General features: G+C 44.1%; 1 protein-coding gene across 4 annotated transcripts in view; it reads right to left on the minus strand.

Annotated features, from left to right (window-relative positions):
• The window catches only part of SPEN (spen family transcriptional repressor), a 70,709-nt gene that overhangs the window by 42,527 nt on the left and 5,777 nt on the right, over window positions 1–22,405 (minus strand). For all 4 annotated transcript variants that reach the window (XM_040588509.1, XM_040588508.1, XM_040588506.1 and 1 more), the window contains exons 2-3: window positions 5,857–6,177; window positions 2,027–2,503 (exon numbers count right to left, since the gene is read on the minus strand). In XM_040588509.1, the coding sequence (XP_040444443.1) occupies window positions 2,027–2,503; window positions 5,857–6,177 (798 nt within the window). The remainder of the gene's footprint in view (window positions 1–2,026; window positions 2,504–5,856; window positions 6,178–22,405) is intronic.

Raw genomic sequence — 22,405 nt, forward strand, 5'->3', positions numbered from 1 at the left:
ACATATTTACAGTGCTAAATTTGAAGTGTGTTAAAAATTAAACAGAAAAGTCCACTTGTGCTTTAACAGATTTCAAGGCCAGGTGGGGTTCTGCTTTACAAAGGTATGTTTAAATGTTTATTATCTAACTCATTGCTTAGAAACATGTAAAACTCCTTTCTGATCCTTCAAAAGGAAATATACTATCCACCAGATTCCATTACTTGCTCTATTGAATTTACTGTATTAATAAGACAAAAATGTTTATTTCCCTTTCCTTCCAGAGTAGTGTCTAGTTTTCCATTACTACAGCTAGAAATTGCCAAGAAAACGAAATGCTGAAGCACAGCAGATGCTGGTTTTCTTCTGATTACATCTTAAAACTTTGTTCCAGTGGGATCATATTTAGTCCTCTCAAACTCAGAGCCACATTTCATCCCGTCTCGACATCCCAACAATGACATTTTATAAATATTACAAGTTTCCTGGACTCCCTTCTATCCATTCTGCAATAAGCAAAGGAGCACCAGTGGTTTTTTCCTGCTTGATTTTTTTAAAAAAAAAATACCTTAAATGTAACCAGGCCTCCTTTTAATTCATCTTCTCAAGGTGGATTTTTTTTTTTTTGAGACACCTCTGGAAATCTCACCAATGTTTTTTTTTTTTAAGCTGTAGTGTGAAAAGCTTTCACTTGTCTTCATTTTTTGTCTTTAAAGACAACAAAAGGGTTGTCTTTATCTAAGTGCTAAGATCTCATTGAGAGGTGTTAGAAATAAACAAACAAGCCTTTAAGGCAGCCTAAAAGTGGTCTCAAATACTCTAGAGGTCGGCTCTCCACCTGCTCTCCAGCCAAGACAGGACCTGGATTTCTAAATCCAGGAAGAGGAAACAATAATTAAAGGTAGTAAATAAATCTTTGCACAGTTCTTTAGACATCGGTGAAGTGGGGAAATCAGAAGAGAAGAAACTAATTCCTTCATCTTCACTTCTGTACGCTATCCCCAGCATCAGGCCATCTAACCCTTCCACAAGGTCCAATATTCAAGCAGGTAAGATTTTGTAATAATTAGCTTGATTACAGAGTTGCCAGTAGGAAAATTCCATTCATAGCGATAACTGAACACTAAGTATTTACTATACTGATATACTTACTTACTTAAAGAATATTTTCAGTTTTGGAAAAGAACTGGTATGCAAATGAAACGTTTTCAACTCTGCAAACCCTTCCGAAGAGCAAAGCTCTTCACCAACAGAGTGCAAAACATTTACGGGTGCAAGTAAACCACTCTTAGGGTGAATTTACTCTTAAAAAGTGAAATATCCAAGAGGCATTTCAACATGAATTTTCAAATTGTTACAAGAAATACAGCAATTCGCTCTAGCACTTTCCCTATCCACCCCCATCTGTAGTTTATAAAGCCACACGAATACAGAAATATAGCACTTATTACAGAACCAAGGACATGGGTGTATCGCTAGGAAATGCGTACTTGGATTTTTATTTTTATTTTTTTTAGTTCAAGTCTGCAATTTTTGCTGCGAGGCAAAAGGCAACACATCAACCTTTTAAATGTCAGCAGCAACAGGGAATGAGAGGAGACTGAACAATACCACTCATCATTGCCGAAACTATTTTAAAATGCATCCTGTAAAAAGTAGTTGACCTTAAAATTTGCTTATTTCCTCGTTTAAGCAAATAAAAGCGTCACCCCGTTCTCTGGGGACGCAGGCAGCAGCCAGGGTGTAGCCAGGCCTTGTGTCCCTACACCCCCGCTTTGCCTAGCTAGTGCCTTACGGATGCTGCGCAGATCTACCGTGGAAAATAATTAACGACAGCAAGAGCATTCCCCTCGGATCTGTTTCGTGCCAACTTAGCCTTTTTACATTTCACACCGGTTTACTTCTACATCAATGAATAATGCTTTGCCACAGAACACCTTGTATTTTCACAGCCCGGGCTCACAACTCCTCACCGTGCCTCAGAAAACAACCCGCAAAACCCACGGGACGGTCACTTTGGGTCGGGCAACAAGCCGCAGTGCCCTACCTGTCACTGCTGGTACTGCTGCTGCTGCTGATGGAGTCGCTGCTGGAAGATCTGCTCCGGGATCCGCTGCCACTGGGGGAGCGGGTGGGTCTGGACGCCTGGCTGGCCAGCCTCTGCGGGGACTGGGTCCTGGACTGGGACGAATGCGGCGACCGACTCCTGCTGTGCTGGTAATTCCTCTCTGGCCTTCTGCCTCGTACCTCCCGTGTAATATCATCCCTGTAGATATCCCTGTGTACCACACTGGGCAATGTAAACTGCTCCCGGGCCCTAGGTTCGTAACGGGGGTCGTGAGCATCAAAACGGTTTGGACTTCGACTCCGAGAAGTATAATAGAGCCCATGTTGTAAAGTCCGCTCTCGAGGATCTCTATAGTAATCCTGATCGTAATGTCTTGTCCGATCAAATCCTCCCGTCCCCCGCTCATGGTGTCCATAGGCACTATGTTCATAAGCACGCTCCCTGTTATCTGAAGCCCTGCATTTAGGAAGGGGGAAAAATACTTCATCAGAAAGGGGCAAGCACAACTAAAAGCAAATCATGCAAACATTGACGTCAGCATTGAACTTATTTTTGCAACTGCTTCTCCACTAGACAGCAATAACCTATCAAGCAAACACTGACAAACTTAAAAAACATTTTACTTGACTCCAAAGTTATAGTTGTATACGATAAAGCCGAGCGATCATTTTGTTTTAATCACAGTATTGGGCTTTCATGACCAGCATCTTGCCTGCACAGGAAAAAAATACTGCCTTCCAGTGCAGAATCCTCATTTAAGTTGTGTCTGGGTTTTTTCTTTTTCTTTTAAATTTGGTAAACAAGAAAAACTTCCATGTTTGTGGATATCATAATTAACTTCCCCCACCTCCCCCTCCATTTTTGCTTGAGAGCTTCAAAAATTTTTCAGGAATTTGGCAATTACTGGAGCTCTTCTAATTATCCTTGTGCAAAAATGGCATCGCAAATTGGGCTGTAGCCATGAAAGCCTCCGTGCAAAGCATGACCCAGAGGTAAGAAGCTGCTTTCAAAAGGGGTAGCATAACCCATAGAGAAGACCCAGAAAATTAGGGTTTTCTTGTTGCTGTTCTAAAATATTTCATCCTCTTAGAGGAAATTTGGCTCTTATCAGATTGCTACACTTAATTCTCCTCAAAGTTGCATACACTAAAGAAACACCTCGGTTATTAATGTCAGACTACTTAAACTGCAAGGATGCAGGCCCCCAAAAGATACTAAGACCCTACACAAGGAGTATAAATTTTCAGCTGGTGTTTTTATTTGTTCAGACTGCGACTGTTACTGCAATCACAGAATTTGCATCTTCACAAGCACGCTACTTTCAAGTAGCTACAGTCCATTTTGTTTCAGTATTTCAAGCGTTTCGCATGTCAATTGAGAAAGGCTCTATGTTCTAAGAAAGTTAGTGTGATCTCTCAAATAGAGATAGTAAAACCGACAGATAAAGTTAAAAGAACGTTACAAATAGTTTAGTAGTCTAATTTAGACAAGTACCAGGACGGTATGTCCAAGTTACGTCTGCAAAATGAAAGATCAAGAATGATTACATTGAATGTTTAAAAAATAATTGCAAAATTCTAAATATGTCAGGGTAGCCAAAGTTAATTTAAAAATTTAATTATCCATCTTACAAAGGACGTTTCAACCTTTTTTTTTCTTTTTTCAGCTTTCTCTCTCAGATTCTTCCTTCAGAATCAATTATTAGTCACTTCAATCCCCTGAATCCTAATAACCCAATTGTGCCTTGTGCTTCCTCCTCTCCTGCATCACAGGTCTGTCTTCTATTTAAAATGGCAGAAATATTGTGGGGATCTTTTATGAACTGAAAATGCTATTTGAATCTTTTTTCAATTGGCATCTTGGGAGGCTCCTTCCATTCCTCCTCCAAGGAATTGCCAGGTCCTTAATCCTCTAAATGCATTCATCCTCTGCTCTTAAATTATAGCTCATTTTCAAGCTTTCTACAGAGCTAGCTCATGTTTTGCCTGCATTTTTTTCTCTCGGATTATATGTAAGAAACTACCTAACCAATGCAACAGGATGTCATTAACTTATCTATCTGCTTGAAATTCATTGTTGCCTTTCTGTTTCCATTATCTCTTGCTTGCAACAATGGCATTTTGAAAGGTATTTCAGGAGCTGGCACAGAAACATGTCTCCCTTTTTTTCCCCCCCCCTTTTGAAGGACCAAGATAAACAATTTTATAAACGATTGCATTTAGCATCCTACAAAGTGTTAATCAGTGAAAGCTGATTTAATGAGGTAAGAGAAAAAGCAGTATTTTCTAGAGGGTTACTGCTATATAGCTGACATAAAAGAACAAAGTCCTTATCCATGAAAAGGACACAGAAGACAGACAGAGGAGCTAGCAGAGCCGAAAATCTAATGGCTACAATGCTTTTTTGATTTATCTATTAGTACTAGGTACTACTGGAGTTAGTGGAAAGAGAGGGTTTGACTTGGGTTAGGAGAGGGGCTAATATACACAGGGCAGGACATACCAACCTTTTCCAAGTGTGGAAACACGACCTATATTCCCAATTAAATCTAGGGAGAGAATTGTGAACATAACTTCCCCAATTTTGGCCCCTCTTACAGGGGTAATCCACCTTCTTAATGGGCAAGGGTGTCAAATGATATTTTAGATGAACCAACAAGAAAAAAAAAATCTTAGTGACAAGACAAAAAAAAAAAATTCCACTGGAAGGAAGTAGTCCCAGACTGAAACCGTAACTCTGAAACCCCCAGACTTCTTTCTTGAGACAGTAGGCACTTAAATAGATCCATTATTTTAATTTCCAGCCCTATGTCTGAATCAAGCAGCTGGTAGAAGATCACCCAATGCACGAGGGCACTCATCGCTGCTGGCCAGCAGGCATCCTCTAGCCGCCTTTGTAACCATCCAGCCCAGTCATTTTTCACTGGTGTATCCACAAACTGGTATTAGCACCACGTCCTTAAAACTAAAGTATGTTTAATGTGGAGTAGCAAAGAGCTTTTTAAGAGACTAGATAGTAATCCACTCCCCATGGCTACTGGCGTCTTGACTGTATACCATCCAATAAATTCAAGGCAGTAGTTCTTATCCCAGCATTTAAAAAAAAAAAAAACACTATAATTTCCAAAATTTAGTAATGTCCATCATCTCTTTTTGCCAATACCATCAGAAAGAATAATCCCAATAACTTGGAAATGATGTAGATCCAAAATGGAAACATCACAAGCTGCCTTCGGTCTTCTCCATCCAAGCGTTATTTCCATGGCTAAGTGTTGTCTGTAGAATCCAAGGGACTGCATCATTAAAGTCTACTAGAAATTTTGTGGTGACAATCCAATTAACATACCAACTGCGTATAGCGAGAACTGAGAACTAGGCATCAAGCTTTCACAGAATTTTAGGTTCTAGTATTCCGAAGATACTCCATAGAGAACTTCACCACATGTTGTAGAGTAAGATAGCTCCATCTGGCAGCAGGGATACATCCGAGCAAGGCCTTAATATTATCCAAGAAATGGAATCATTACTTCTAGAAAAGAGTAACTCCAATATCGATGCTGGCCAAAGGAAATCTTCCATCTTAAAACCACCTTATTTCAAGTGTAGATATCCAACCAGCTGCAGAAAACATCCTCTATGGATCCACAAGGTACCAGCCACTGGGATACAAATCACTTCCGTTTCCAACCCAAAATAGGAAACATAGATAATTCCCAAAATTTTAAATCCATCTGGGGGCCCTAGATACGAGTTTGTGTTTCTCACCATATCAAATACAAAATACCTGCCTAGAGAAACCTTGGAACTTACCCATCAAGTCTCCGCTCATAACGTCCTTCCCGTGCATGAAGCGATGGTGGGGGGCCGTAAGTGGGCCCCCCCCCACCTCCTCTGAACCCAGAAACCTCTCTACTACGAGATGCTATGGAAACTGTATCATCCAATCCCCGAGCAGCACTGGGAATGGTTCCTGGTTCATTATAATCCGTCCGTAGGTCTCTATCTCCCATTTTGTTGACAGAGTTGTGTGCCTTCTGCGCGCTTTTGATGTCCACAAAATCCACAAACGCTGCCACTCCGCCTTCCGACCCCCTCTTAGGGAGTATTTTGACACTTTCGACACGTCCATATCTGGAAGAAAAGCAAAGCAGAGCACAGATGTTAGTGCTGGTAGAAAAAGACCACATTTAATAACATTGCCTCCTGCAAAATCAACATCAGTTTCAAACCATTTGCCCTTCCCATATGGCAGGAAAATCAATCTCCAAGCACAGCAGAGGTTAGAAGACATGTTTCCAAAAAGAGGGGAAAAGCCGTTTGTAAAAGGGAAAAAGCTGTTTAAACTTTTCGTCACACTTAAAATTCCTCTCTTTCGCTTAGCCTACCATGAGATTGCCCTTTTTATAATAACAGAGCAACAGCAGCTGAAGAAATAGGTATTTGCAATTAGAGCAGCCCCTCTCATTTTTAATCTGATGAGCAAGACGTAATTAAAACAAAACTATGCCACAACAAGTAAAAATAAAGACATCCCGACAATTTTCGTAAGAAAAAAGATGACCTTGACACAGCAATTCCACTACTCTGATGTATATTTAATCCATTCGGCACTAAAACAAAGTCTTCATTCTCATCCTCATTCCTGATCTCAAACCCACCTATTCACAACAACCTCAGAGGACACTTTTGAAGCACGGCCAATACAGGCACCCCCGCACTGGGCTGCTTCTGGGGTTCAACACTACATCCCCCACCATGGACCAAGCCACGCAACAGCCACATTGAGGAAAGCTGGCAGGACCGTGACGCCACCCTACTTAATGTATGTTAAGTAATTGCAACATGGGCACTCACGGATGAGTAAACGTCTACATAAAAAAATAAAAATAAACATGTTTGTGCACACAAGAAAACACGATGTAAAAATGTTTTTAAGTAACTCGCATCAACTCATAGGAGAATGGATAAAATGGAATATATGAACACAGCAACATTTTAAAACAGCCGAGAAAACTGCAGGTCACATTTTGATTGCTCATTTCTCTCAGCCAAGATTTTAAACAAAACAGGTAAGGGCTTTTAACTGCAGTTGTTAATCCATGGCAGAAAGAGGCAAAAAGCGTGGTTTTCAATGTCCTGATGAACAGGAAAGGGACACACAAATACAAAATTAATCAAAAAATATCTGTAAACTCTGTGAAGAATTATTGCAAGAATTTTTTATTCATGAAGGCAGCACAATGCTGAACAGACATAAACAAATCTTAAGCAAGAAAAGCTGTTTTCAGCTATACACATAGGAAAAAGCTACTACAGCTGCCTCTCTGGGGAGCAAACACTGTCCGGACCTGCATCTGACTCTGGTTTATGCACGGCTTTCCATACACCTTAAAATTTCATCATTGCTGTTGGATGACTAATCCGTAAATACGATTTGAAAACCTGCCTCGCTGACTGTTGGCTTCTCATGCCAACCCGACCTACTATACTCTATACGTGATCTGGTTTGGATTTAGATCTCATTTTTCTCTGGTTTATACTCCACCGAATGCGGCATTAAGGAATATGTGCACAAACGAGAGCATCTTTCAAGTCAAAAAGCACCTTGTTAGGCATAAAGGTCGCATATGGAACACGTTCTTGCTTCTAAGCCATCCAGAGCCGAGCTTGCTGCCTTTATACTCATAGGTACAGCACGGCGACGTTAATTCTTATGAGTTTCCTAACCTGCGATACCAAACTGATGCACTGCTTCTTTTTTATTCTAATTAAAAGCTGCAAGGTGCAAATAATGGTAAATGGTACTGCAGTAAAGATATTTCTCAAAGTCTGCACTCTTCTGACACTGGATACAGTTATCTTGCCTTGAAGGCAAGATTTAGAAAGACCAGAAAAGTAGAAGATATGGTTAATAAAATCTGTGTGAGGACAAAAATGGTCTAATTGGACGTGGCACACGTAGAGAGACAAGAAACAGAAAGGAAGAAGGGGGAAGAAAAACAGGAAAGAGCCTATTTGAAAAAGTGTTCATGCCATGAATGAACATGACAAAAAAATATGAAAAACAACAAGGTATCCTAGTTAACATCACCCTTTAACATGTATTTCAGTGCCAGTTCTCTGCAGACAACACAGGAAAGATGCAACAGGACAGAGTGCGTGCTCTAACCCTCACAGCCATTCTTGTAAATAACACAGATACAGAAGTGACTGGTTAGAACACGTACTTTCCTTTTGCTCACTGTTTACACATTCAGTTTCTGGCAACATGAGCCCCTACTTTGTCTGCGGTCTTGGAGGGGGTGGGGATATATGGTATCTTAGCTCTACTCAAAAAAACTAAAATCCTAATTGACCTTCCGACTGCAGTCACCACAGCCTACCTCGTACCAAGTGCTGTCTGCCAGTTACATCAGAAATGGGCTCCAAAGGACTTCCCACTCCCCAGCTTGACAATTCTTTTATTTCCCCACTCTGAAATCCTAACATGTGTATGTTGTTGTAACATACACACAGACCTCAGTTATTTTTCTTTTGCTGCAGAAGATCCAGAATGTGTTAAAATGTTCAAATATTCAAATTAATGCTGCCCAGAAAGACACAGAACATCAACGTAATGTGGTCCCCAGATACCAGGAAAATCACCCAGCAAATGCAGCCAGAGCTTAATTTTTATATTGAGAAAAGTATACTTTGGTTGCCATTCATTAAAAAATTATTTCTTTTTTTTTTCCCAAGTAAGAAATGGATGGGGGAGGCTACTACTGTATTCCATTGCAGCCATGGTCCCAAATCACCCCACTCGAAGACGGCGCGTTTTAATCCATCCGTTATCCAGATACATAAATATACGCCGTGCTTTGGTGTCCTGCACCATACCCTTGACAAGCCCTGAGGATAATCTGTGACAATCGTCTTTGCTGAAAGCGAGGGAGGCAGCTGGGGGGAGGAGAAAGGGAGCAGAAGGGGGGGGATGAAAGAAAACTGAGGAGAGAGCCCTGAGTGTTCAAGGACAGCTGCTAGAAGAGGAAGGTTTGCATTTTCCTTGCCCCAACGTGGTCCCGTGATTACACACATCCTTCGGTCCCCCACCGTGAAGATTAATCTGTCTAGTGATCTGACCCAGCCCCACCCGTTGGCATCTCTCCGAGCTGCTCCTGTCTTGGCAGATGCTGCCGGGAGGAGGACCGCATCGAGGGGAGAGGAGGGGAGATCTGCAGTGCTGCATCACCAGACGGGTTTACTGCAGCAGAATAATACATTATGAGGAAAAAAAAAAAAAAAAAAAAGAAAAAGAAAAGAATTTCTGGAGGGCCAGGGTAGGAGAAGCAGCAATAACACCACGTTTCATTACGCAGATTGCAAGTTAAGGCAAGATGGAGGCAACGTGCTCCGAGGAGCAACCTTTGTCCAGATGCCGAGGGCTGGGAAGAGGAGACAAAAGACAAGGGGAGGCATCACCACGACCTTTGGTAATGTTCGCAGAGCGGCTTCTCTCAACCTTCATCTCCTATCTTTATACCTGTGCGTCAGCCTTTTCCAAGAAGGCTGCATTTTGCAATCGCTGGCAGCCCGAACAGAAAACAGAGACACGTTTGCTCCGCTCCAAATCCACAGACCCTAACGAAAACAAGGCTTTTTAGTGCCTCTTCCCGTCTGCAACTCATGCTGATTAATCATTAGCTCCATATCGTAATGAAGGTGGCCGAGGCCGTATTTTCAGCAGGGTTTACAGTTCAACCAGAAGCAGAGGAGACGAGGACGTGCAAGAGCTGTTATGTCACACCAAGCCCCTCCACCAGCACAGCACGACTGCAGCACTCAGCTGTAAACACAAATCTAGTGGCCCTTTCAGAAAAAAAAAAAAAAGTTGCTCAATAATCACTGCTTGAACAAAGCCACGCTAATCCAGCTTTTCAGACAAAGAAAAGGAATTCATAATTTAAGCATTATTGGTTTATTCACTGTAGATCAAAGCACCTCTATATTCGAGCAGCTGAAATGTCCCTGGGCTCTTGGCATGGCTGTCTGGCATGCTTCTCTCGCTCCCAGCCCTTCCTCCTCCCCAGCTCTTCCTCCCATACCAGCAGAGAGCGCGGCCAGGTTGGGAAACGCAGCCTCCGCCAATGCAAGGCCGGGCTGGTTCCTCCTCCCCAGGGGCGGATGTGTCACCCAGACACAGCCAAAGTCATCTCTTACCCTACAACTTTCCCTACTCAGGGGTATCAGCACCCTTGCCTTTCCATTTCTAATTAATCATTTCATCTTGGGTGCTTACTCCAAACAATTTTTCTGCACAGTCTCTGCTATTCCCAAGCAAAAGCATTTTAAACAAAGGATGGACTATGAGAAAACTGCACAGCAAATATTTAGTATGCAAAGGCTGCCATTCAGCTGCAATATTTTATAAACTGATTAGGATCTTTATAGGATGATCCATACACAATAGGAAAAAGTAGGTTGAAATCGAGGAGACGTGCTTTTTTAATTTAAACCGTATCCCACTTTAAACCATATTACTTCCCTATTTCTCATACCGAGCTCCCTCCGAGCTTGTCAAGACCTTTTATACCCAGCCATTTTCATTACTGCAGAATTCCGCAGGTCAGCCACATCCCAGTCTAAAAAATTTCATTGTGTTTTTATTTAGAAGCCAGCACAACACTACACTCCAGATACTACTAAATGCGAGACACACTGCAAGATCAAAAACAACACAATAGGGTTTTTTGTGCTTGTTTCTGCACCGCTCATTAAGAACATGATTTGACAAGACATCCTGATAAAGCAGGACATCTGAGTATTTTGGACTCATTTGCATTCACCTTGACTAAAGCCAGGTATCTTTAGCCATCTGAAAAGCAGGGATGATTTTTCCATGCCACTATCACGCTCCTTCCCCCTCCATTATTATATAACCCAGGCAAGCCCCAGCCTGCATTATTCAGTAAAACGTTCGCACAGCTTGAAGCTTTTCTTGGCCAATTGCATTCCTCTTGCTTTGTTGTTATTTCATAACAAAATAATGTGACCTGAAATAATGTGTTGTATCCAGATGCCTGCACCTCTTCTCCTCATTCTTAAACTCCAAGTCAGTCCAAACACCCACACCAGGGGCTACTCCAGTCCTGCATTTCACCCTGCACGAAGCAGACCTGCTCCAGGTACAGGGCAACGCAAGATGTGCAAACACCAGAGCTGCCATAAAGCAGGTTGCGATGGCCAGCTCCACAGGGGTTTTTACTTTTACCCAGGCTGCCGAGGCCTGCTGAACTCCATCAGCATCAGTCCTAGGCTCTTCTGCTATCATGGACGTTCATTTCAGCATCTAAGAACTCGGCCCAGCGCAACAGCACATGCACCTATATAACACGCAAAATAAGACACCAGAAGAGCAGCAAAACCCACTGCAGTGCAGTCTTACCAGCAGCAGGACACCAAGCCATGGTGACAGCTATCCTGGAGAAATCCTGCTCAGAGTTAAGCACCAGCTTCCAGTATCACCAACTCACAACATGAACTGCACAGTGAGCGCCTCCCTCCCACGCCACTAACAAAAGCGGTGTTTAATATTCACCGCTGTAAAAGTTCCTAAGCCAGCAACACAAAGGGACTCGTGTCTTTGCACAGGCATTTGCAAAGAATAAGGCACTGTAACTGATCATGAGAGCATTAATATAGTAATTAAATACACCATGTAATAGTTGTAACATGCTTGGCCTGAGAAGATGATATACAACCACATTCCATGCTTCATATTCATTATAGCCACATACTTTACTTGCCACAAAAAATATTTACACACTTCTAAGTTTCAGTTTTGCTTTTTTTTTTTCCAGAAAGGGAATTTCACATAAAGAGTGGTATGAGATAGTATTTCACCACCTTCAGACCTGAGTGGCACAGGTCTTTGGAATTACACTCTGCTTCAAGTAATGCAGAGTATCAGTTCAGAATCTGACAAATCATCACGTGCCTAGCATAGAAGGAAGACTTGAGAGCTTACAGACAGAGAAGAATAAAGGAATCTAAACAAAAAGGGCTCAAAAACACACAGACTGCATTATGGGGTTTGGGTCCAATCATAAATACAGTAGCTGATCTGTTGAAGACAGCAAAACCTAAGACAGACCATGAAGAAGCATGTGCACAGGGTTGGGATGAAAATAACGCAAATTAATTTAAATGTATCTTGATAGAAACAAAAAGAAAAATTCCAGATTTCTGGAAAACTACATTTTAAATCAACTTTAACAAACACAGGGAACTGTCACCCGATGGGCCACAACCACTTGCCTTTGTAGGACTGTCACTCAATCCCGGAGAATTTGTCAAACGATATCTCAAATGCTTAACAACAAATATGGCAACGTACACACGGCCGCTGGCCTTCGCTAGCAGCTGCGCGTAGGGGAGACCAAAAGGCAGTATTTACTACGAACAACATAATGTGATGTCTTGTTACTAAGGGCCTGATCCAAAGTCAGCTGAAGGCAGAAGCCTTCATTCCCAAGGGCACCAGACCCTGCTCTGCATGGACCCAGCACCCCAGAACGCTCAGGACAGCACGAATCCTTCACATCAACGCGCACGCATTCCAGCTGTATCCTGAAAATTGAAAACTAGCTATTCAGGATTGTGGTGAAAATACTGCAAGTATTTATCTAATATACATATGCACACGCCCCTCTGAAGAGCCCGGCAGCACCATTTTGTAACACTCCTCCAAACGCCTGATCTTCCCCCAGTTTTCTGAAGAAATAGGTTTAAGTGACAAAACCCACTAGGACGAGGGTAGCAGCACAAAAGCTGCCAGCAACGTATGGAGCACTTCCAGCCGCCTCTAGAGGAGATTCAATGTATGGTGTTGGCTCTCCTTATCTCCAGCTGCTACACTGCATTAAAGACCGCTAAAAATAAAACAAATTAAATGCCTCTCCAATTCTACATTTATGGCACAAATTCGTTCAGGTTAGAAAAGACCTTTAGGATCATCAAGTCCAACCATTAACCCAGCACTGCCAAGCCCACCACTAAACCATGTCGCTAAGTGCCACATCTACACATCTTTTAAGTACCTCCAGGTACGGTGACTCCAACACCTCCCTGGGCAGCTGGTTCCAGTGCTTGACAACTCTTTTGGTGAAGAAATTTTTCCCAATATCCAATCTAAACCTCTCCTGGTGCAACCTGAGGCAGTTTCCTCTTGTCCTGTCACTTGTTACTTGGGAGAAAAGACCGACCACCTTACTACAGCCTCCTGTCAGGCAGTTATAGGCAGCGGTAAGGTCCCCCCTGAGCCCCCTCCTCTCCAGCCTAAACACCCCCAGTTCCCTCAGCTGCTTGCCATCAGACTTGTGCTCCAGCCCTGCTGCCGATCCTTGGACATGCTGCAGCACCTCCGCAACCCTCTTGTCATGAGGGGCCCAAAACTGAACCCAGGATTCGAGGGGCAGCCTCACCAGCACTGAGTACAGGGGGATGGTCACTGCCCCAGTCCTGCTGGCCACACCATTTCGGACACAAGCCAGGATGCTGTTGGCCCTCTTGGCCACCTGGGCACCCTGCTGGCTCGCATTCAGCCAGCCACTGACCAGCACCCCCAGGTCCTTTTCCACCAGGCAACTTTCCAGCCACTCTTCCCCAAGCCTGTAACTTCGCATGGAGTTGCTGTGACCCAAGCACCAGGACCTGGCACTCAGCCTTGAACCTCATATAATTGGCCCTGGTCCAGACCCCTCTGCAGAGCCTCCAGCCCTTCAGCACATCAACGCTCCCCCCAACCTGGTGTCATCTGCAAACTTGCCAAGGGTGCACTCAATTCCCTCATCCAGATCATCAATAAGGGTATTACAGAGAACTGGTCCCAACACCGCACCCTGGGGAACACCACGCCTGACTGGCCACCAGCAGGATGTAACTCCATCCACCACCACTCTTCAGGCCTGGCCATCCAGCCAGTGTTTCACCCAGTGAACAGCACACCCACCCAAGCCATGTGCAGCCAGGTTCTCCAGGAGATGCTGTGGGAGACGGTGTCAAAGGCTTTACTAAGATCCAGGTAGACAACATCCACAGCCTTTGCCTCATCCACTAAGCAGGTCACCTTGTCACAGAAGATCAGGTTCATCAAGTAGGACCTGCCTTTCATAAACTCACGGTGACTGGGCCCGATCACCCGGTTGTCCTGTACATGCCGCACGCTGGTGCTCAGGATGCTGTGCTCCATAGCCTTCCCTGGCACCGAGGTCAGGCTGAGAAGCCTGTAGTCCCTGGATCCTCCTCCCTGCCCTTCTTGTAGACAGGCGTCATATCCACCAACTTCCAGCCTGCTGGGACCTCCTTGGTTAGCCAGCACTGCTGATAAATGTTGGGGGAGTGGCTCAGCAAGCACTTATCCACCAGCTCCATCAGTGCCCTCAGATGGATCCCATCCAGACTTGTACATGGTGTAACAAGTTGCTGACCATTTCCCCCTGGATTATGGGGGCTTCATTCCGCTCCCCATCCCTGTCTTCCATCTCAGGGGCTGGGTACCCAGAGAATAACTGCTCCTACCATTAAAGACCAAGGCAAAGAAGGCCCTAAGTACCTCAGCCTTTTCCTCACCCTTTGTCAGTCACTATGTTTCCCCCTGCATCCAATAAACAATGGAGATTCTCCTTAGCCCTCCTTTTGTTGCTAATGTATTTATAGAAACATCAATTACTGTCTTTTATGGCAGTAGCCAGATTAAGTTCTAGTTGGGCTTTGGCCCTTCTAATTTTCTCCCAGCATAACCTCACAACAGCCTTGTAATCCTCCTGAGTTGCCTGCCCCTTCTTACAAAGGTCATAAACTCTCCTTTTTTTCCCCGAGTTCCAGCCAAAGCTCTCTGTTCAGCCAGGCTGGTCTTCCCCACCAGCTTGTCTTTCGGCACATGGGGACAGCCTGCTCCTGCACCTTCAGGATTTCCTTCTTGAAGGATGTCCAGCCTCCCTGAACCCCCTGGTGCCTCAGGGCTGCCCCCCAAGGGACTCTGGCAACCAGGCTCCTAAACAGGCCAAAGCCTACCCTCCAGAAGTCCGAGGTGGCAGTTCTGCTGACCACCCTCCTTACTTCAATGAAAATTTAAAACTCATTATTTCATGATCGCTGTGCCCCAGATGGCCTCCAACCATCACATCACCCACCAGCCCCTCTCTGTTTGCAAACAACAGGTCCAGTGGGCACCTTCCTCAGTGGGCTCCCTCACCAGGAAGGTCCCTCCCGCACGCTCCAGGAACCTCCTGGACTGTGTCCTCCCTGCTGGACTGTATTTCCATCAGACTCCTGGTAAGTCAAAGTGCCCCACGAGAACAAGAGCTAGCAGTCGTGAGACTTCTCCCAGCTGCTTACAGAGCATTTCATCTGCATCTTCACCTTGGTCGGGTGGTCTATAATAGACTCCCACCATGGTATCTGCATCATCAGCCTTCCCCCCGATTCTTGCCCAGAAGCAATCAACCCTATCGACACCATCGTTACGCTCTAGACAATCAAAACTATAACACACAGGGCAACCACACCGCTTCTCCTTCCTTGCCCCCTTCCGAACAGTTTATAGCCATCCCCTGCAGCACTCCAGTTGTGCCAGTCACCCCACCATGTTTCCACAATGGCAACTATGTCATACTCTTCCTGCCACCCAATGGCTTGCAGCTCCTTCTGTTTGTTACCCATGCTGTGTACATAAACGTGCCCATGTACATAAATGTGCCCATGGTGTACATAAATTAATATTTCTCTAACAATAAGCTATCGTGTGCAGCTGGGATAGCACTCTGGATGATCACAAGTAGGGAAGCTCGTCTGCAAGCAATAAATCCACAGAGCGTAAGGCTTTGAAAACCTTTACCTTCCCAAAAACAGGCAAAATAAAAGCTCCTCGTATCACAAGCAGCACTGGTTTTCAGGCCAGACCGAGAACAGACCTTGTGACAGCAATGATTCAGAAACATGCCCTAATTACCAAGCTCCCATAATTTTCTAGATTGCAATCTGAGATGCTTTAAAACCTGTTTAGAGTCATCTTTATTGGCTGCACCACCTCTGGGGGGGAGAAAAACAACGTTCTTCAGGGCATTCTCTGCGGCTTCCCTCCTAGCAATGAGGATCTTCAGGGAAACCTCAAAATTTAGGAGCAGAAATGATCAACCAGGTTATGGAGCTCAGTCAAACCGCTTACGTGACTGGGGCGAGTCCTCAACGTGACGCTTGAAACTCTCCCCTCCCGCCCCACTGCCCAAATTACTCGAACCCAGACCACTCTTGGACTGTGCAGCTCCCTTCAGCCCCCAACAGCACTCAATGGGAAATCTCCCAACTCCGACTACAAACAGGGGTTTTGTTAATGCGATACAGCACGTGTTCCTGCCACGCACTGAAAACAGCTAGGGCTTTGTCTACACTCGTAATCCCTCCCTAAGAGATGACAAAGTAGGAAATTAAAAAGCTAGCATAGGCACATTCACTGATACTTCTGATACCTCTGTTATTTAAGAGCAACATGCTCAACATATCAGATAGTCTGGTAGATAACTCTGTGCTGAAATAAGCGCTCGCTTCTTGCTTTACAGCTCTGCTGAATGCTCCATTTTAAGACACAAAGTAAGAGTGGTTCCTAATTAAAACATCTTAATTTATGTCTTTATTGCGAAGTCACCATTTGGATACTGCTGAGGTATTAATATACAAATGAACTTCTTATGTACACCAGAGAGGGAAGAAAGAGAATATCGAAAAGTTTATTCACGTCTGCTACTGTCGGTTAACAACTATTTCTTCCAACAGTCAACATACCAAGAAATTTTTCTACAACGCCGACGACAAAAAATTCTAAGGTGAAACTTAGAATACAGACATGCTCATTCCCTGAGACACTGATCGGTTCCACCGCAACACCCTGACAACACGACACAACATTCAAAAGGAGTCCTAGTGACATTTCCACCTAGGACAAAGACGACGGAGGGGGAGAGGAATCCATGCTTTGGACAGTGGGATTACACAAAGCTGTATGAATAAAAAAAAGCCTCAGCTTGACCTCAGCACTCCATGCAACATCTAGCTGGGCTACATTTAATATCCTCGCCCAAGTCAGCAGTTCCGCTGCCTGCAACGTCAGGCGAGCCCAGCATTGCATCAGACAGTCCACAGGCTGCAGTCAGAAAGCAAATCCTGACGGAACTGTAATGAAGGGCTTAACACAAAACTACCAAGTTAAAGCCACGTAAATGTAGCTCAACGATACAAGTTTCTCGTTCGCATGGCCACCTCAGCCAGCCAGAGAAGAGGCAGCAGCTCTGTTATTAAGGAACTTTTCCTAGTTGCCACTCCTGTACAATTAAGAAAAAGCATACAAGCATCTGTAGCAGGGCTTACTGGTATATACATTATTTAAAAAAAAGAAATCAAAGTGCCTTTGTGAGCAGAAATAATGAAGACTCATTTCTTATGGATGCATGTCTTGAGGTCGAATTCTCCACATCCAATAACTGCCAGTTCCCACTGCAGCTTTTCCCACGGTCAGGAACACCTCTCTCCCATGTGGATTCTTTAATGTCTAATAAGGGTTGCACTCTCACTGCAGCTTTTCTCTCCATGGGGCCACTAATCAGGTCTCTCTCCTCTATTAAAACCGCTTGTTTTCACAAAACACCAAGGAACGTCGTATCTCTGAGACTGTGAGTACACCCTTCGCCCTTAAGTTTAGCTGAAACTGGCTAATGGGTTCAAAATTCATTAGGGAAGATACATATGCACAGCAAGATCACATCAGTCTTGCTCTCCAAGCAGATCAGAATAAATTCGTAGAAGTCTGAAAAGGTTACAAAAATGTGTAGACACTCTGCATGTTCAGTTGTGTTGTATCAAGCACAGTGCACTGTGATTCTTTATCCACCAACCTACGTACACAGATGTGCAGTATCACGTTACTACATGCTAGAGACAGAGCTGCTGAATTCCATCTCCACAGCATTTTTTCTTCCAACTTAAAGCATAATCTGCAGATTTGCTTCAAAAATACCGGTGGCGATAGGCTACATTAAATGCTTTCTGCAGAGGAATTGCTCAAGCCTGTTCTTTTGCATGACTGATTTTAGGATTTGTTTGGATTCGATTTTAAGAACACGCTGCATCACAACTGTAGCAGAATCTCTTGATTAATCAAGTTTTTCATTCTTACATGAAAGGGTAATTCCCCATCTCAGTTTTGCTCCTCCAAACCCTGCTTTGCATGTATTCGGCAGCAGATGGAGGAAAATGCAGAGTCATAACATTATGGTCTCGCTGCCATGCTGCAGAGTACTTTAAATATGTATCATCTTAAGGCTTCGTAAGTCTTGGTGCTCACTGGTTCATACTTCTCCAGTAAAACACAAACTTTACAACCTCTTCTCCAAGGTTTTGTACATTTTCCAGGAAATGGTTATTTCACAAGAAAATCAAGTTTATCTGTCTGCAGTCTCTTAGACCATCCCAAGCGACAGGATTGCTCCTCTCCTTCGAACCACAACTAGATCTGAATGAGGGACTAGCTTCAACTCAGTCAACAGCTTTAACAATTTGAAGTTAATTTCTGATAGAAAGCAGTGACAGATCCAAGGACTCACAGTCAGGCCATCAACCCCAAAAGCTCACCTACTACTCCTGAAAGGTTACCACCTTGAAACCAGGGAAGAAAAAATGCCCCACCACTCTGAAAAAAAAAGTCAGTTCCCAGCCAGTCCGGCCTCTTCCACAAAGCCCTGTCTTCAAGCTGCCCAGCCACTCCCGTACTGCCACACCAGCCAGTCACCCAAACACAGATGTGCAAATGTTACTGCGTTGGTTCATGACTCACTGCTACCATCGCCCTGGAGAAAGTGCTTGGTCCTGTGACTAAACCAACTGGCAGCACAATACTCGTCGTGAGCCAGGCATCAGCCCAAGGAAATCAATATTCCCTGCTGACAAGCGCCCAGCACACACTCAGGTGTTCCGTCTGCAGTGACTACCTGTGCTCTAGGCGCTTTCTCCATCAGTAAGAGCTTAAAACTTTCCACAGCTGAGCTCCTTAGCCAGCCAGATTTTAATGGCTTTTCTTTCGATGCAACTTGAACTCAAGGTTTCGCTAAGCTAAGATGAAAACCGGCTAGCTTGAATTTCATCGCCGAAATGTTTCTCACTGCAGTTTTAGGAGCCGGCCACAGCACAGAATTCAGCAGGCCCTTCTCTCGAGGTGTAGGGGTGCTACCAGACCAACAGCGCTCCTCCTGCAGTTAAGACACAGCCAGGTACACCACCCCATCTGCAACACAACCAGGCACATCACCATAACCACCAGGGAAGATGCTTCCTCATTTTATGCCATTCCAGTCACCAGCTTCACCTTCAAATGCTTGTTTTCAAAAAACATGAGCTAGGCAAGAGCATGCCTTGCCAACACAGCCAAGGGACTGTAATCTCTGAATGGATGTAGAGGAAGAGAGGCTTCCTGAGCTCAGCTGCTGCCAAAAAACAGTGTATCTCACTGTACCCACAACCAGCCTATCATCTACAACATCAGTGTTGAAGTCATTTTTATTTTTTAAACGTGGCAAGGCTTCTCTGCTACTAACACTTCCAATGACTTGTTTTAGAGTCAAGAAAGACCAAAGGTTTATTTAAACTTTGATTACAATGAGGTTACTGTGCAGATCGTTAGCTGTCTAGATGCGTATTTAGCTGGCTTTCCAAGAGCAGTGTCTCACACATACAAGTACAGCGCCCCTGAAATTAAATCAGATGTTGATTATGTATACAAAGGGAGATACTTATCCATCCTGAGCTTTTATTCTCCTCACAGTTAGGACACTAATGAGGCCGGAAGAGTTTTTTCCTCCAAAGATGTCTACTTTAAACATACAACTTGGCAATTTATTTTTCTTATTTTGCCCTATTAACTATTACACGTCACCCACAGCTGCCACAGAGAGCCTAAAGAGGGAACATTTAAATAAGCCTCTATGCGCTTTTTGGCAGCCGTCACTATTAATGAGGACGGGAGGTATTCACACGAGCGGCAAGAGCAGATGGACCACAGCTCGGTGCTTTGTGCCGTGCGGAAGCGGCAAGCATCTCACCAAAGACACATACACTGCAGTTGGGGAAATCTCTTGACAGGGACACTGGGTTACTCTCAATGAATCCCATGGACGGAAAACCCCACCAGCTCAGTTCTATACCTGGAAGAAAACTGAAGGTGATTCACCACTTGCCAAAAAAAACCCCCACCAAACTTAAAATCTGGCAATAGTATTTTTATTGAGCTAAAGGATCATTTCAAACCCAGCTTTGATTGGGTGCCTGGCCACCTTTGTGACAAGAACCTGGTTTGAACCCAGCTCTGATTTCCTACCACATCAGGGGATAACAAAAAACATGCAAGCTCGTCTATTTGGATAGAGGAATATCCAAGAGGAACACACACACACACAAGTCAGCACTGTCTCCTCTCCACCTGTAGCCATCGGTATCCAACAGATAGTGGTGCAGATCATCTATTCACACTCCTTCCAGAGACGTTCAGTGGAGATGAGAGCGCGTTCAAGGCACTCTCATCAGATTTGGAAGCTCAAGCTTCAGATCCAAGTGCACTTAAAACAAAAACAAAACAAAAAACCCCAAACCAACAAAAAAAAATCCCACCAAAAAAGCACTTTAAATTTTATGCTGCTAAGCTTAATTAAAAAGGGGAAGAAAAAGGAAACAAAAAAGCTCCCTTTTGTTCTTAAAAGCTGCCCGAGTCTTTAAACAGAAAGCGGTCATTAAGACAAGACTGCTGCTCTTCTCCCATGATTAGTTTGTCTGAGCGGAAAATTGATGTTACTTTCACATCCGAATTCTGCTGCATTCTCACCCAAGTCACCATGAGCATTTGGACCTCGGACAAGGCACGAATATACAAACTATAGCACAGAGCCAGCCACATGCCATGCTGCAGGACACACTTCCAAAAAAATCCAGCCCAAGAAGGATGTTGTTTCAAGTGCATTCAGAGGCACTGCCTTCATATTCAAACTATCCTGCTCACAGATCAGGCAGCAGCAGGCCCTGGAATAAATCCCAGTATATTTATGAAAAGTCTGCAACAACGTTTATTCTTCTACTAAAGGATGTTATCTTCACACGCAGGATTTTACAGATTGCACGGGACAATTACAGAGTGTTAGTAGGTAAAACAATAACTATGGAAATGCAGAAACCAAAGCTGTTGCTGTGTTTTATTCATCATACAGAAGTCGTCATCACATCTTAATATATTACTGCAGAACAGCACCGGAGACATTTTTTCAGACCCGAGGAGAGACCAGAGCTGCCATTACTCACCAGGCAGACAGAAAGGCGAAACCTCCTGCGCTACCCTGGTGTGTACAATCACCAGGTGGGAAACACTACTGACTCCTTAGCTTGGGCGGCGGGGGGGGCAGGGAAAGCGGCTTTTGTCTGATTTTCATTAACTGTTCAAGTAGTCTTCAGAACACTACAAAGACTCATGCAAAGGTAAGCCGCGAGGCTGGTTGTACACTGAATTTCCATCTTCAGGCTCATATTCCTCCCACGAGATTTCTAAATCGGCATGCTGAAGATGCAGCTAAACTCAGAATCTTATTATGGAGAGTAATCATATTTTCTAGCTTATTCCTCAGTTCATTGTTTAGGAATGTTTGCCCTTGCAGTCTTTGGCTCCAGGGCGTTCTCAGACCTCAGCAAGTTCACTGAACTTAATAAAAAACACAAGCAAAACATCTCATAAGTGCTTATTTTTGGTAGCTACCCAAACCAGAACGTATCCACCCCACCAGCAGCTTTACAGCTTACATCCTTGTTGCCAGCAACTCTCCCAAAACCTTTAATAGCCTCACACCAGTGACCCTCAGTTCTCTACCCCTTCCCCAAACATCTTCAGGAGACTGTTTTGATACTTGTTACTTCTCAGGTGCGTCCTCATGTGCAGAAGGCATCTTCTCCTCCTCTTCAGAAGCTGACAACAGTGTGAAACCACCGCAACAGCAAGACAGCTGTTGCAACACCTCAGCTCATGAAAACAAAACGCCCGAGGAGCCCCAGGTTCATCCTGACTCACCAACTAGTCCAAAATCTGTAACCTGCCCTCTGCTCATTTGGATATTTACTTCCTTTTTTATGAAAAGCCAGCTAGCACCTCTTCGCCCTCAGCGAAAACAAGGACCTAATTTTGGAAGCACCTTAAGACGGCAATAAGGTCATTTGCCAGAGAACTTGGCATGACTTTCTGTCCTATGAAAAGCAAGGAGGGGGAAAAAAAACCCCAACCAACAGCCAACAAGGCTATCAC

This window comes from Falco naumanni, chromosome 3, assembly GCF_017639655.2.
Source record: "Falco naumanni isolate bFalNau1 chromosome 3, bFalNau1.pat, whole genome shotgun sequence".
NCBI lineage: Eukaryota > Metazoa > Chordata > Aves > Falconiformes > Falconidae > Falco > Falco naumanni.